Source organism: Mobula birostris, chromosome 14, assembly GCF_030028105.1.
Source record: "Mobula birostris isolate sMobBir1 chromosome 14, sMobBir1.hap1, whole genome shotgun sequence".
Taxonomy (NCBI): domain Eukaryota; kingdom Metazoa; phylum Chordata; class Chondrichthyes; order Myliobatiformes; family Myliobatidae; genus Mobula; species Mobula birostris.
The window spans coordinates 45,873,307-45,888,691 of record NC_092383.1 but is presented as its reverse complement, the minus strand read 5'-3'; the positions used below and the strand labels follow the sequence as shown (position 1 = coordinate 45,888,691).

Here is a 15,385-nt window from a genome sequence, read left to right as displayed (position 1 = left end):
GCACATCTTTCCCTCCCCCCCCTGCTTTCCACAGGGATCGCTCCCTACGCAACTCTCTTGTCCATTCGTCCCCCCCATCCCTCCCCACCGATCTCCCTCCTGGTACTTATCCTTGTAAGGGGAACTAGTACTACACATGCCCTTACACTTCCTCCCTCACTACCATTCAGGGCCCCAGACAGTCTTTCCAGTTGAGGCGACACTTCACCTGTGAGTCGGCCGGGGTGATATACTGCATCCGGTGCTCCCAATGTGGCCTTCTATATATTGGCGAGACCCGACACAGACTGGGAGATCGTTAAGCTGAACACCTACGCTCTGTCCACCAGAGAAAGCAGGATCGCCCGGTGGCCACACATTTTAATTCCACGTCCCATTCCCTTTCTGATATGTCTATCCACAGCCTCCTCTACTGTAAAGATGAAGCCACACCCAGGTTGGAGGAACAACACCTTATATTCCGTCTGGGTAGCATCCAACCTGATGGCATGAACATTGACTTCTCAAACTTCCGCTAATTCCCCACCTCCCCCTCGTACCCCTTCCATTATTTATTTATATACACATATTCTTTCTCTCTCTCTCTCTCTCTCTCTCCTTTTTCTCCCTCTGTCCCCCTCACTATACCCCTTGCCCATCCTTTGGGCTTCCCCCCTCCCTCCTTTCTTTCTCCCTGGGCCTCCTGTCCCATGATCCTCTCATATCCATTTTGCCAATCAACTGTCCAGCTCTTGGCTCCATCCCTCCCCCTCCGGTCTTCTCCTATCATTTTGGATCTCCCCCTCCCCCTCCCACTTTCAAATCTCTTTTTATCTCTTCTTCCAGTTAGTCCTGACGTACCTCATCCTAGAGATGCTGCCTGGCCTGCTGCGTTCACCATTAAATATCCTCAGGTGCCTATGTTGGTATTCTTGGAGTGCTACATGAAAATCACTGTTGACCATTTATAATTGTTTAATCTGTACTTGATTAAGACTGTGAGACTTATAGATGAGCTTCATCTTCAAATTTGAAATGTTTGGATGTGAAACATGCACAGGCTTTAAGACTGTGAGCTAGTGCAGTGAGGTAGTCTTCTCTTTGGGCTTTACTGGTTGAAATGGGACAATTACCCTCACAGATTTGGAGGTTGAGGTTGACGTTAACATACTGGATTCAGTTGACTCGCAGAGAGCTGATCACCCTATTAAAAGTGTATTGGAAGACTGTTGGGAACATCACAAGAAGAGTGTTTTTAGTTTGGGTGGCTGGGTTCTTATCATGCTAGGAATATGGGTATGCTGGTTTATGCAGTATGTCCAACTGTAGGTTTAACAGTAACCCCATCTTGGTTTTTTCAATGACTTTAGTTGATTTTAGGTTGCCTGCTTTTTTTTTTGAAGTATAAGGATCCTGATATGCCTGAGTGTCTGCAGGCTCATCAATATGTTAAGGAAAATTATTATGATATGCTAGCCATTTTTACTGATGGATTAAATAATAATGGGGATGTTGGTATGACTGTTTTTGTGACTGAATTGTAGGTAACAATAAAGAAATAACTTACTAACGATTGGTTGCCATCATTTTGGGCTTACAGTGGGTAGAGGGAATTTTTCCTTGCAAAGTTGTAATTTGTTCAAATTAATTTTTGGGTTTGATTAGTCTTAAAACAAATGATTCTAATAGTGGGCCAGATTTGCTGCTGGAAGCTCTTTAAACTTCATTTCATATTCAAAGTTGCCATAATCCCCTAATTCTTAACCCCACCAACCCCCTAGTTTCTGATTTGCTAAGTGGAACGTCTATATCCACAGATGAACTTTTAACAGATTTTTTTGCCAAACAATCAACTTGCTCATTCCACTCTATATGCAGAGACCTGTAAACCAATATTTTTAGTATGAAATGAAGTTTAAAGAGCTTCTAGCAGAAAATCTGACCCACTGTTAGAATGCAGGCTTCACTACCACCTTTGGGGGTTGATAGATTTCATTTAAAAAAATTGATTAAATTATGGAAGTGACTTTAATTCACAATATTGTCTTTCATTATTTACAATCTATAAGGCATTTTGGGGTAATTTAGTTTTCATCTGATAAAGAACTAGTAGGGGTTTTATTTCCCAAATCTCTGCACCAAACTCCGGTCCAGTTGGTGGATGTAATGCACCTTTAAATTGGATTGCCAACTGTCATTAAAAGTCAGAAAAGGAGTGCAATTAGGTACTTGGCTGTCAATATGGACTTGGGAGACCAAAGGGCATGTTCTATAAATACGACTCCAAGAGTGAAATAGGAAAGGAATAAGACATCACAACAACTTAAAGTATTTATCGAAATTGGCATCAGCCCATTGTACAATGTATTCGAGATTACCTCCACTGTGTTGATGCTACTTTACACCATGTTTTAGTGATTTGTAGGTGTAGAAACATAACATATAGCGGTAGAAGAATCATGTTAGTAAGCTACTAGTAACAATCAATGTTACGTTTGTCTTGATGTCAGAGGATTTCTTCATCCCATTGTTCACCCCATTGAGGCCAGTTCATTGGCTATATTTAAGAGGGAGTTAGATATGGCCCTTGTGGCTACGGGGATCAGGGGGTATGGAGGGAAGGCTGGTGCGGGGTTCTGAGTTGGATGATCAGCCATGATCATAATAAATGGCGGTGCAGGCTCGAAGGGCCGAATGGCCTACTCCTGCACCTATTTTCTATGTTTCTGTAAGCTGGAACTTTCCTTTTAAAAAAGATAATGCAGTAGCTGAGGCCAACTTGATATATAGCTTGTCGTCTACGGAGCATGAAATATTCAATGATTGTGTGTACCTCCTTTTCCACAAAATATTTGATTTTATTGTTTGTCAATATTTAATTGGTTTACACTGACAACATTCCCACAGAATTGTATACCAGGTCTCCTGACACCCACTGCTATATCAACTTAATGAGGAAACTGACTATTGAGAAATATGTGCCAAAATTATTTTTGCTAGCATTCACATGGTTCAGATTTCAAGATGGAAGCTATTTTAATAGTGTGTTAACTATTGGTGCAAAGAAGATGTCATGGAAATCAGCACAGGATGAAATAAGTCCATGTAGTTACCTGAACTGGGTGTATGTTATCAGCCAACAATAATGTACCTGTAAAATTTAATTAGAATTCATTACATAGAACAACAGTCATGTAAAGCATTAATTTAGAAAAAAATCATTATAACCAGCATTTATTATCCATTTCCAGTTGTTCTTAAGAAGGTGGTAGTGAACTATCTCTTTGAGGCTCCACACATAAAAGTTGCTGGTGAATGCAGCAGGCCAGGCAGTATCTATAGAGAGAGGTACAGTCGACGTTTTGGGCCGAGCCCCTTCGTCAGGACTAACTGAAAGAAGAGCTAGTAAGATCTTTAAAATGGGAGGGGGAGGGGGAGATCCAAAATGATAGGAGAAGACAGGAGGGGGAGGGATGGAGCCAAGAGCTGGACAGTTGATTGGCAAAAGGAATATGAGAGGATCATGGGACGGGAGGCCCAGGGAGAAGAAAAGAGGGAGTGGGGAAGCCTAGAGGATGGGCAATAATGGATGGGGTATGAAGGGGAGGTGGGGCATTAATGGAAGTTAGAGAAGCCAATGTTCATACCATCAGGTTGGAGGCTACCCAGACGGAATATAAGGTGTTGTTCCTCCAACCTGAGTGTGGCTTCATCTTTACAGTAGAGGAGGCTGTGGATAGACACATCAGAATGGGAATAGGGCATGGAATTAAAATGTGTGGCCACTGGGAGATCCTGCTTTCTCTGGCGGACAGAGCATAGGTGTTCAGCGAAACGGTCTCCCAGTTTGCGTTGGGTGTCGCCAATATATAGAAGGCCTCATCGGGAGCACCTGATGCAGTATATCACCCCAGCTGACTCACAGGTGAAGTGTCGCCTCACCTGGAAGGACTGTCTGGGGCCCTGAATGGTAGTGAGGGAGGAAGTGTAAAGGCACGTGTAGCAGTTGTTCCGCTTACAAGGATAAGTGCCGGGAGGGAGATCGGTGGGGAGGGATGGGGGGACGAATGGCAAAGTATAGCTCCAACACCATACACCAGTTTGCTGATTAGATTAGGTTAGATTCAATTTTATTGTCATTGTGCTGAGTACAGATACACAGCCAATGAAATGTAGTTAGCATCTCATCAGAAATACAAAAAATAGTGTTATTTACAAAATAACTGCGAATAAAAAGTAAGTGCTACAGCATACAAATATAAAAGTACTGAGACAGTACAATATGGGTGCAATACTCCTCAGCGCTGTGATGTGAGGGTCACAGCCTCAGGTAAGAAGCTCTTCCTGTGCCTGCTGGTTTGGGAGCAGAGGCTCCTGATAGCGCTTACCGGATGGGAGGAGAGTAAAAAGTCCATGGTTAGGGTGAGATGCATCCTTGATAATGCTTTTCGCCCTGCCCAGGTGGTGTTATGGTAGATGTTCTCAATGGTGGGCAATTGGGTGCCAATAATCCGCTGGGCCGTTTTCACCACACGCTGGAGTGCTTTGCAGTCTGATACGGGACAATTGCCATACCACACTGAGATGCAGTTGGTGGGTATGCTCTCAATGGTACAGCAGTAAAAGCCCATCAGTATCCTGGGACAGAGGTGAGCTTTCTTGATGCTCTGCAGGAAATAAAGGTGCTGTTGTGCATTTTTGATGAGGATGGAGGAGTTCAGGGACCAGGTAAGATCCTCGGAAATGTGGACACCAAGGAATTTGAAGCTTGATACACGCTCCACTACAGCTCCGTTGATGTAGTAGGTGTGGCTCCTAGCATGCCTGAAGTCCACAATGATCTCCTTTGTCTTCTGGGTGTTAAGGGCCAGGTTGTTGTTGGCACACTACGCGGCCAGGTGATGACACCATTGTTGTGGACGGTATGAAAGGTGGAGATGAATCAGCATACAGGAGGGTGATTGAAAATTTGGCTGAGTGGTGTATTAACAACAACCTCTCATTCAATGTCAATAAGACCGAGGAACTGATTGTAGACTTCAGGAGAGAGAAACCAGAGGTCCATGAGCCTGTAATAATCAGAGGATCAGAGGTGGAAAGGGCCAGTCACTTTAAATTCCTGAGTGTCACTATCTCAGATATCCTGTCCTAGACCCATCATAAAGATATAATTGCAAAGAAAGCATGAACACACCTGTACCTCCTCAGGAGTCTGCGAAGATGCGGCATCTCATCAAAAACCTTGGTAAACGTGCGTGGTGGAAGCTGACTGCATTACAGCCTGGTATGGGTACACCAATATCTTTGAGCGGAAACTCCTACAAAAGGTAGTGGATTTGGCCCAGTACATTGCAGGTAAAACCCTCCCAACCATTGAGCACATCTACATGAAAAATTACTGTGGAAAAACAGCACCGTCATCAAAGATCCTCCCCACCTGTTGCCATCAGATAAAAGGTACAAGTGCCTGAGGACTCTCACCACCAGGTTCAAGAACAGTTACTACCCCTCAACCATCAGGCTCTTGAACAAAAGGAATAACTACACTCCTTTAAGGACTCTGTTATCTTGTTATTTCATTTATATCTGCATTTGCTCAGTTTGATGTCCATTGATCCTGTTTGTAGTTACTGTTCTATACATTTGCTAAGTATGCCCTCAGAAAAAGAATCTCAGTGTTGTATGTGGTGACATGTGTACTCCAATAATAAATTTTACTTTGAACGTTGAACTTTGAAGTTGAAATGCTCAGGAATAATTTGCTCCCTGCCTGTTTTTACATTATGATCAGTCACAGAATTCATTCCACTTTATTCCACTCCAATTTTAGTTTTTCTGTACTGATGATGGAGCAGTGCCAACAGAAAACGTGAGGATAGCAAACTTAAGGATATCGTTGGTGCTAACTTGACCAGAGATTTGTGTTTGGTATAGTAAAAAGACTTAAAATTACTGCGAGCTACAAAATAAATAAATAGTGAAAAAGAGGATGAAAGAAAGATTCATGGGTTGTATTTGATCCATATCCTTCTATTCCCTGAACTTCCATGTGTCAAAAGACTTTTAAATACCACTGTTGTATCTAATTCTCCCACAGTCATTGACACACATTCCAGGCACCCACCACTCTGTATATAAAAAAAAAGCTTGCCTTTCACATATTTTTAAATTTACCCCTCTCACTTTAAATATATGCCCTAGTATTTAGCATTTCTATCTTGGGAAAAAGATTCTGACTACCTACCCTGTCTCTATCAGGTCACCCCTAAGCTTCTGATGCCCCATTTGTTAAACCTTTCCTTGTCGCTCATTCATTAAGTACCTAGCAGCTGCCATCATATAGCATTACCCACTGCACACTGACTGAGACTATGCAAATGAAATAAGATGCATTTAAAATCTCTCAATACCCCTGCTGTCAAAGTGTGGTAATTCACTGTGCCTCGCTGGAGCAGGGTAGCTTCATCTGGTTCCATTATCTGATCCCTTATGTCTTTCCAAGCAATTTTCAATTGTCCAGCTCGGACGCTGAAGCTAGTTGTAGCATTTCAGCTAAGCAGTTAATTGAGCATTCAGTGGATTGAAATCAACCTTGCTCCAAACTTACAGGTACTCACTTGCATAAGGAGAGCCTTTATGTCAGTGGACTGGATTGCAACATCTAGGAAGCTGTAATAAGTGAGGTACAGTGTCTGTTGTATTGTCGGCAAATAAACTTCCACCAAAAATAGGTATTAGGCTATTGAGAGAACTCATAATTTATAGAGCTGATGAAGTAACAGATACATTGCAGTAACAAATGCTAAAACAATTTTGAAGTCAGGAATCATCTGGAGGAAATAGATTGGGTTAAGTAGAATGACTTGGAAGAATACTTAAAAAGTAAAGGTGGAGTGCTATTTTCAAGAGCATAAGTCTGAAAATTCATTGCTTGGTGATTTATTTTCTTTTAGTTCAAGGTGTACCAAATTAATTTCTTCTACAGTGGAACAAGACTACAATGATTCTTGGATAGAATCTGCTCTGAAACTTCAACCAGACATTTCTAGTTGTGATTTTTACCCATAGGATGTCATAGTTTCCACTTCCACAGACTTGGTTAATATGCAGGCCTCTAATATTTTGTCTGGGAGCCACTGAGATCCATGGACAAAATGACTGTTGATGCATTACACAATAACTATTAATCTCCAACCAGATTTCCTATCTCCTTCCTACATGCTGACTTATTACCACATTTGATCCTGCCTACGATAGTGGACTCATCAGCAAACTTAAATACGGCCTTGGAGCTGTTCTTAACCACACAATCATAAGTGCAAAACAAGTGTAAATTTCTGCAGTAACATATGAGTTACAGTATAAAATGGTATCAGCTTATCAATGTTCAAGTGTCTTTAAGTGTTCAAAGATACTTTAAATGTTTAAGTGACAAGTGGAATACAATGTTGAGAAATGTATGATAATGCATTTTGATAAACAGAACAAAAGTGCAGACTATTATCTAAATAGGGAGAAAATTCAAATTGCAGAGGTGCAAAGGGACTTGGAGTCCTCGTGCAAGACTCTCAGAAAGTAATTTACAGGTTGAGTCTGTGGTAAAGAAAGCAAATGTAATGTTGACATTCATTTCAAGGGCAATAGAATATAAAAACAAGAAGATAATGCTGAGGCTTTATAAGATACTAGTCAGGCCACACTTGAGGTACTGTCAACAGTTTGGGGCTCCATATCTCAGAAAGCATGTGTTGTCATTGGACAGAGTCCAGAGGTAGTTCACGAGGATGATTCTAGGAATGAAGGGGTTAATGTATGAGAGCATTTGGCAATTTAGAAGAATGCAGGGGGATCTCATTGAAACATACCAAATGTTGAAAGGACTAGGTAAGGTGGATGTGAAGAGGATGTTTCCTATAGTGGGTGGAGCAGACTTGATGGGCTGAATGGTCTATTTCTGCTCCTATATCTTATATCGTGTCCAGAACTAGAGGGCACAGCCTCAAATCTCCACGGCTCAATTTACAACCTCCTGAAAACTTAAACAGAGGAATTGATTTTCATCCAAAGATAATGGAGTACTGCTCCAGAATATGTGGTTTTTTAAAACTTGTAGCACTCGATGCAAATCACTTAATATAAAATTCATTTTAAAGTTCTCCTTTGCTAATAATTTCTATCAAACTATTGCATTGTAGAATTTAACGGGCACTGTTTTATAACCAGTGGATGACATTGCATGAATTGCATAAATTGCATGACATTAATTAATTTAAGTAAGTTGCACTAATTGAATTAAGGAAAGAATTATCAAATATAGTAACCAGTAAATAGTGGCAGATTAACACTCGCTGATGTTGTGTATGCCTGGATTTAGCTACAGTAGCCCCTTGCCATAAGTTAAGATGATTGACAGTGCAAATAGTAATTTGTGTCATGTTATAACCACCATACTTTTGCCAGCTAGATACTGGCACATCTTTGGGTACTGATACTAATGCACAAGCAGTAGTCTCTTGATGTTATTAGTGCATGAATTTAGCATCTAGTTTCTGGAGCACTTTTTTATACAATGTCAGGACCAACTGATACTGTACAGAATAAAGAACAGGATTGGATGGTTTCAGTTAGTGCATACCTTCAGAATATGCAATCAGCAAACAAGTTCAAACCAGAGTTTTATGTCAAGGTAACAAATATTGCAAGATTCCTTATTTAATAAGGGGTTTGTCTTTAATGCTATGATAGAGAGTAACCATCCACAGAAGCAACTGACTTTGTACCAAATCTAAGGTTAAGTGGTATGGTACAAGAAGTTTTCTTTATTCAGAGATAAAAATTGAAGTCATTATCATGTATTTATGTCAGAATTTGACTTCGCAATGATTGAAATGAATGTTGAAATGACATTTAAATAATTATCTATGATTATGCATGCACCATGCCAATAGTAGCTATTTATGTAGGAATTTTCAAAGATATAATTCATTTTTTTCACCAGCTCTACAATGTTTGGAGTTGTTTTTCACTTGGTTTAAATTAAATTTGATTACTTAAGATTCCATTCAGGAAGGTATTAACACTTAGACTCAAGATTCTGATAACTAAAGTACTTATTCACTTTATCATATATGAATGGACAAGAAAATTATATTAATTTAGAATATCTAATATCTAATATATTATTTCCTCTTCCCCTTGGTTCTTTTTCAGATAACAATTCTGTGGATCAACAGGTTCTAACTTGATGTGTTTCATCTTCCATGAACTATCATTTAAATTTTGTTGCATTGTTATGTGTTTCTGTAGTAAAGATGTTTATTTCCCATCCTATTGTCTCGCATGGAACTCACCTTTGTAAATCGAATTTCTCTTGTCTTCATATGTTTAATATATGGTGCAGTTGTAAACAGGACATCTGTCGCTGAAAATAAACTTTCACAAACATACTTCTTCATAATATATTTCATAAAAAAGCAAAAAGAAAAGATGTGGAATGTCTCATAAAGATACATATTTATCTTTTAGGTCTTAATAATGTTATTCTTTATTAAAGGCTCAGCTCTCAAGTGGAAATGTTTTTGGTGCGTCTAGCCTTTCTAACCTCAAGACCCCAGGAGGGTGAGTAAACATCATACTCAATGGATTTCTAAAATAAATTTCACATAAAAATTGTTGTTGCTAATTAAAAAGAAAACTGTTATCTCTTTATCTTGAATCGTCTACTTAGAGAAGACAACTATTAAAAGCACAACAAATTATTGTTAAGGTCAGACAGCACTGATGGTGGAGACTGAATGGCAGACCTGTAAGCAGAACAATATTGAAGGTGTTCTGGAATATGAATTAGCACCATGAAAAGGCTTCACGTAATGTGTAATCCTACATTGGTGCAAGTTCTTATTTTATATTTTACATATTGCTGAAAATCAGTATTTAGAAATGTTTCGGTTATCCCAGAATGAGGCTCCTTTATGCAGAATAATTAAGAGTGATTTTTTGCAGAGGATATCATGACTTACAAAACTGAATGAGAATTTTTAGGAGTTAATTTAGAAAATTGATGAAGGCAGAGCAGTAGTCATTGAAAATGCGGATTTAAGTACATTTTTGACAAGGTCCCATGTGGTAGGTTGGTCCAGCAGGTTAAGGCATGAGGTATCTGAGGCATTTTGGCAAACAGTATCCTAATTGGCTTGCTGATGGAAGATAGAGGGTAATAATATATGGGAGTTTCTTTTACTGGAAGTCTGTAACAAGTGGTGAATGTTGGTTGCATTATACATCTATGACATATGAGAATGTAGATGGTCTGATACTAAGTTTGCAAATAACATGAAAATTGATGAAGTCATAGAAAGCAAAGAAGGTTGCTTAAGGATACAGTGGATCAACTAGAGAGTTGGCATATGGAAATTAATCCAGACACATGTGAGGCAATGCACTTTGGGAAGTTAAATTCTAGTGGAAACATGTTGAATAACTAACAGGGATCTCATAAGTGTTAATAGACAAAGAGAATTTGAGGTGCCAACTCATAATTCCCTGAAATGGAGACACGTCTACAGAGGGGAGTGAAGATTTCATTTGCTATGCTTGCCTTCGTTGGTCAAGGCATTGAGTATAAGAGTCACAACATTAGTTTTCAACTTCAAAAAGCATTGCCTAGAGTATATATAGTGCAATGTGTACAGCTCTTTTCACTACTCTACAAGAAGGATGTGGTAGCAATAGAGAGAGTGCAGAAGCGATTCACCAGGTTGTTGCCTGGAGTAGAGGGCAGTAGTTATAAGCAGAGACTGGATAGCTTGGATTTATTCTCATCGAAATGTAGGAGGCTGAGAGGCGACCTTTTAGAGATTTGTAAAGTTATGAGGAGCATAGCTAGGACAGTTAGAGTAGTTTACACTAGAATAGAGTGGACAGGTTTAAGGTGAGAAATCTGAGGGTTAAGTTATAAATATGTAATGCCCTGGTTAACATGGTTCATTTTTTTTCTCTGTTTTGCATTTCTTTTCTCCGTGTAAGCTGCTTGTTTGGGTTACTGTTGCAAATAAGAGATAGGAGAAATGTGTGTCATCTATTCGAGATGAACAGATTCAGGGGAGGTTTCTCTGGTGAGGGACACTAAGGTTGGGCTTTGGGCTTTTGAGAGGAGAGAAGGGGTGGGTGGAGTTGACCCAGAGTGGGGCTGGGAGTCGACGAAGCCTAGAGAGATTGAAGGAGGATCGGCGAAGGGGAAACCATGAACTCCAATTTGTGCACATTAGACTGTTTCATTTAAAGTGGCCCACTCCTTTTTTTGCTTTTTCGTTATTAATCCTTTAGTCAAATTAAGAATTATAAAGCTATATCTTTTAATTGTATGCGGTATACTGTCTGTTAATTCCTGATTATTATTTGTAACAGGGTAACAAATCACGCAACATCCTTACAAACAGGGGGATTTGGGAGTTTTGCATTTCAGTCTCCCATGTTTGGTGGGGCCAGAGGGTATCTTCCCTAGACTTAGACAGCTGATGGAACCAGAATGTTACAAATACAAGAGATTCTGCATCTTCAGAAATGATAGAATGGCAGAGCAGACTTGATGGGATGAATTGTCAAATTCTACTCTTATGTCTTATGGTCTTTGTCTTAAGATCAACACACAAAAGGCTGGAGTAGCTCAGTAAGTCAGGAGGCATATGTAGAGGGAAATAAACAGTCGATTTTTCTGCTCAAGATCCTTCTGGAAAGGAGGGGGCAGAAAGCAGAATGAGAAGTTAGGGGGATAGGAAGGAGTACAGGCCTGCAGGTGATAGGTGAAGCTAGGTGAGAAGGAGGGTTGCTGGAGAGGGTGGATGAAGTGAGAAGCTAGGAGGTGGTAGGTGGAAAAAGCAATGGGCTGAAGAAGAAGGAATCAATTAGGAGAGGAAAGTGGGTCCTTTTTCAGTAAAGGAGTGGAGGGATATGGCACTAATGTGAGGAAAATTGGAATTGTGTGGATAAGCAACATGGTCAATGTAGATACGGTTGACTGAAAAGATCCATTTCTGTGTTGTACAATTTTATTAATTCAGTGCTCTTGATTGATTTTTTTGTAGAGAATGCTCTGCACTTTTTGGAAATCTGAAATAAATAAGAAATTTTTGGAAGTTCAATAACCAGACAGTATCTCTGCCAAGAAAGAGTTGTGCTTAGAAATTGAATTGGTTTGTGCTTAAATTTTTTCCAACCTCATGTGATTGTTTGAAAATCAGTTTCTCCCAAAGAAAACTGAACTCACATCCATTCTCATCATTATGTTCAAGTTCAAATCTATTGTCATCTGATTGTACAACCAAACAAAACAATTTTTCTCTGGACTATGGTAAACCAACAAAAATATATATCATACACAGCACATAAAACAAAATATAACCATAAATAAATTAATAAAATATAATTCAAAATCTATGTAGAGTGCAGCACAGGTAAACAGTTGACAATAAATAGTAAATGGTACTGTAGACAGTATGCAGTCATACCTGTCAGGAGTTCTGAGGCACCCTTGCAATCCTACATCAGAAGGGACATGTGATGATGTCATTTCCTGTGCAACATCCTTTTAGGCATTGTCCTAAGTGTTGCTGTCATTGGGACCCTGTTGTTGTAATTGCATAGTGACAGCCTGGAAGATGTGCAGGGAAGTAAGGTGCCTGAACCATTTGGCCCTTCCACTCCTTCATTGCACCATTGCACCAATGATATTACTCAATCTTCAATGGCAGTCCTCACAGGTTTCCTATGGAGTGTGTGTATGTTAATGCTGATTTGAGGTTCTCTGACTTCAAGAGGCAATATCAGCAAAGAAACAGGCTAGTGCAAACATGGAGAAGTGGCCAAGCTCATTCTCCGTCTTTTTCTTTTGATCTTTCTGGGAGCCCAAGGTTCAAAAATTTCACTACATTTCACATTCCACAAGTACACTTAATGTTTATTTTTTAATCAATGTTTCACTTACGAACATTTTTATTGTTAAATAAAAAGTTCATTGATGTAGCATTTACATAATTTAGTATGTACCAAGACATACAGTATTTAAAATAATAATTCTTGTTGAAGACAGTTTTACTTATTTCAATTGTCAGTAAACTCAGCAAAATACAAGGCAGAAATATTAGATTACTCTAAATCTGTACCCATTGACGGTAATAGTTAAGAGGTAATAGTTAAAAAAAAATGCGAGAAGCATTCTTTAAATTTAATTACAAGAAAAACTTTACCGTATAACAATATAACAACTACAGTACGAAACAGGCCATCTCAGCCCGTCTAGTCCGTGCTGAACTCATACTCTCACCTAGTCCCACCGACCTGCACTCAGCCCATAACCCTCCATTCCTTTCCTGTCTATATAGCTATCAAATTTACAAATTGGAATGTAATCAAGTTTCAAATGCCAGCATTGAAACTGGAAGGGTTCTAATATTTGAAAATCAACAAATTGCAGATGCTACAAATTTTAAATAAAACACCGGAAGCTGTCAGTAGGTCAGGTGAAAAAGTGAAACAAATACAACATTTTGGGTTGATGACCTTTCAACAGAAAAGTTAAATTCCTAGTTCTGTTGAAAGTTGCTGGCCTGGAGCAGTAATCCTATGTCTCTTTATGTTCTCTTGCCTGCTGAATATTTCCAGCATTTAAATTTGGTTTAGATCTGTTAAATAATTTTGCAATTAGAATACACACTGATCATTTAGAGATTAATTAGAAACTCTTAATGTTGGAATGTACTATATAATTCTTGAAGGCTTTAGATCAGCTGACCAGAACAGTTTTGTTGTTTTTTGAAATGCAGATAATCTCTCCTATATATAAAAATTAGTAAATAAAGTTGTAATTATTGGTTTGAATTACCTTAATCTAATCAAAGCTTCTCTATCTCAGAGTTGCAAAGATAAATTTAGGCTGTGGGTAATTTTGGTGAGGTGTAGGTTGAAAGAATGTGTTGTTCCCTTTTATGGGGTGCCTTTTAGAGAGATTCCTGCCTGAAGGCACCTGCTGGCCATTTCATCAGACTAAAGCCTACAAAGAGTTAAATGCAATAGGGAGGTGACAGGAAGCACTGGAGGGGTGGTGGTTGATCAAACAAGTGATCTCCATTGCCAGATTGAAGGCAGTATCATGGGGTGGTTGTACTGGTGGAATCATCTGATGGGTAGATTGGATTCAGCATTGTTCCAAATAGTGGGTGTGGATAAATTTAGTGAGCTGCTTGCTGTGTTTGAACAAGCACCCCTTCTCCTCTTTGGCCCACATGCAATGGTATAAAATCATCCAAATCCTTCAAGCTGACGTTTATTCATTGTTCATTATTATCCCCGAACAGGGGAGCATGATAATCTGCCTCCGATAGTTAGACAGTATGAATCATCGACTGCCTGGATCGCCTTCATTGAAGGACTTAATGAACATAAGGATTTTTATGACAGTGGTTTCGTGGTTGCTCTTATGATGACAATGAATGTACTCATTCTCGAATCCTAAACTTCAGTCAAGACCTTAAGTCTTATTAGTTACGTGTCTATTAGTACCCTCATTTAGGGAGATTTCACTGTGTCCACGTATTTCAAAGACTAAGTTACTTAATAACTGGAGACTGAGCAATAAGAACCTAGTTATTGATAAGCAACTTGAACCTTGGACAATTTCTTCTGTTGTGCTGAAAAGCTGAAGTTGACAATAAACATTCTGGGCTGCACAGTGATTATTCATCACACTGTTACTGATACTAGCTTCTTATTACTGATTCACTTCATTACTTATATTTGAATTCTCCAGATGTTATGGCAGCAGAGTGTAGTGGTGGATTGGTGTTTTTGAAAACTGTATCATCTGATATACAATGGATATCGCTAATGGGACCTTTGTTCTTTGCAACAAATATATAAGTGACTTGAATGAGAATGTAGATAAATTGTTTAACAGGTTTGTAGACAACACGACAATTGATAGAGCCGTTAATAGCGAAGAAGGCTGTCTAAGGCTACTGTGGGATATAGATCAGCTGTAAAGCTGGGCAGAACAGTGGAAGATGGAATTTAATTCATTCAAGTGCAAGGTGATGCAGTTTGGGAAGTCCAGGTTGAGATAGGTGTGTTGGATGTACAGAAGGACCTTGAGATGCAAATCTGTAGCTGACTGAAGGTGGTGACACAGGTGGATAGAATCTGCTTGGCTTCTTAGGCTGAGGCATTGAGTATAAGAGTAGAGTTGACATGTTGCAGCTGTAGAAAACATTGCTTAACTTCAAGTTCATGTTTAATTGCCATTCAACCAGACATGAATATAGCCATATGGCACAGCATTTCTCTGGGGCTAAGGTGCCAACTACCTTGCAGCACAACTAAGAGAGCAAACACATTTAAGATGTCAGTAAAATAC

At 39.3% G+C, this 15,385-nt stretch overlaps 1 protein-coding gene across 6 annotated transcripts in view; it reads left to right on the top strand.

Moving 5' to 3' along the window:
• LOC140209874 (protein unc-13 homolog C-like) overlaps positions 1-15,385 on the top strand; it is a 923,018-nt gene that overhangs the window by 425,625 nt on the left and 482,008 nt on the right. For all 6 annotated transcript variants that reach the window (XM_072278476.1, XM_072278475.1, XM_072278477.1 and 3 more), the window contains one exon: positions 9,533-9,597. In XM_072278476.1, the coding sequence (XP_072134577.1) occupies positions 9,533-9,597 (65 nt within the window). The remainder of the gene's footprint in view (positions 1-9,532; positions 9,598-15,385) is intronic.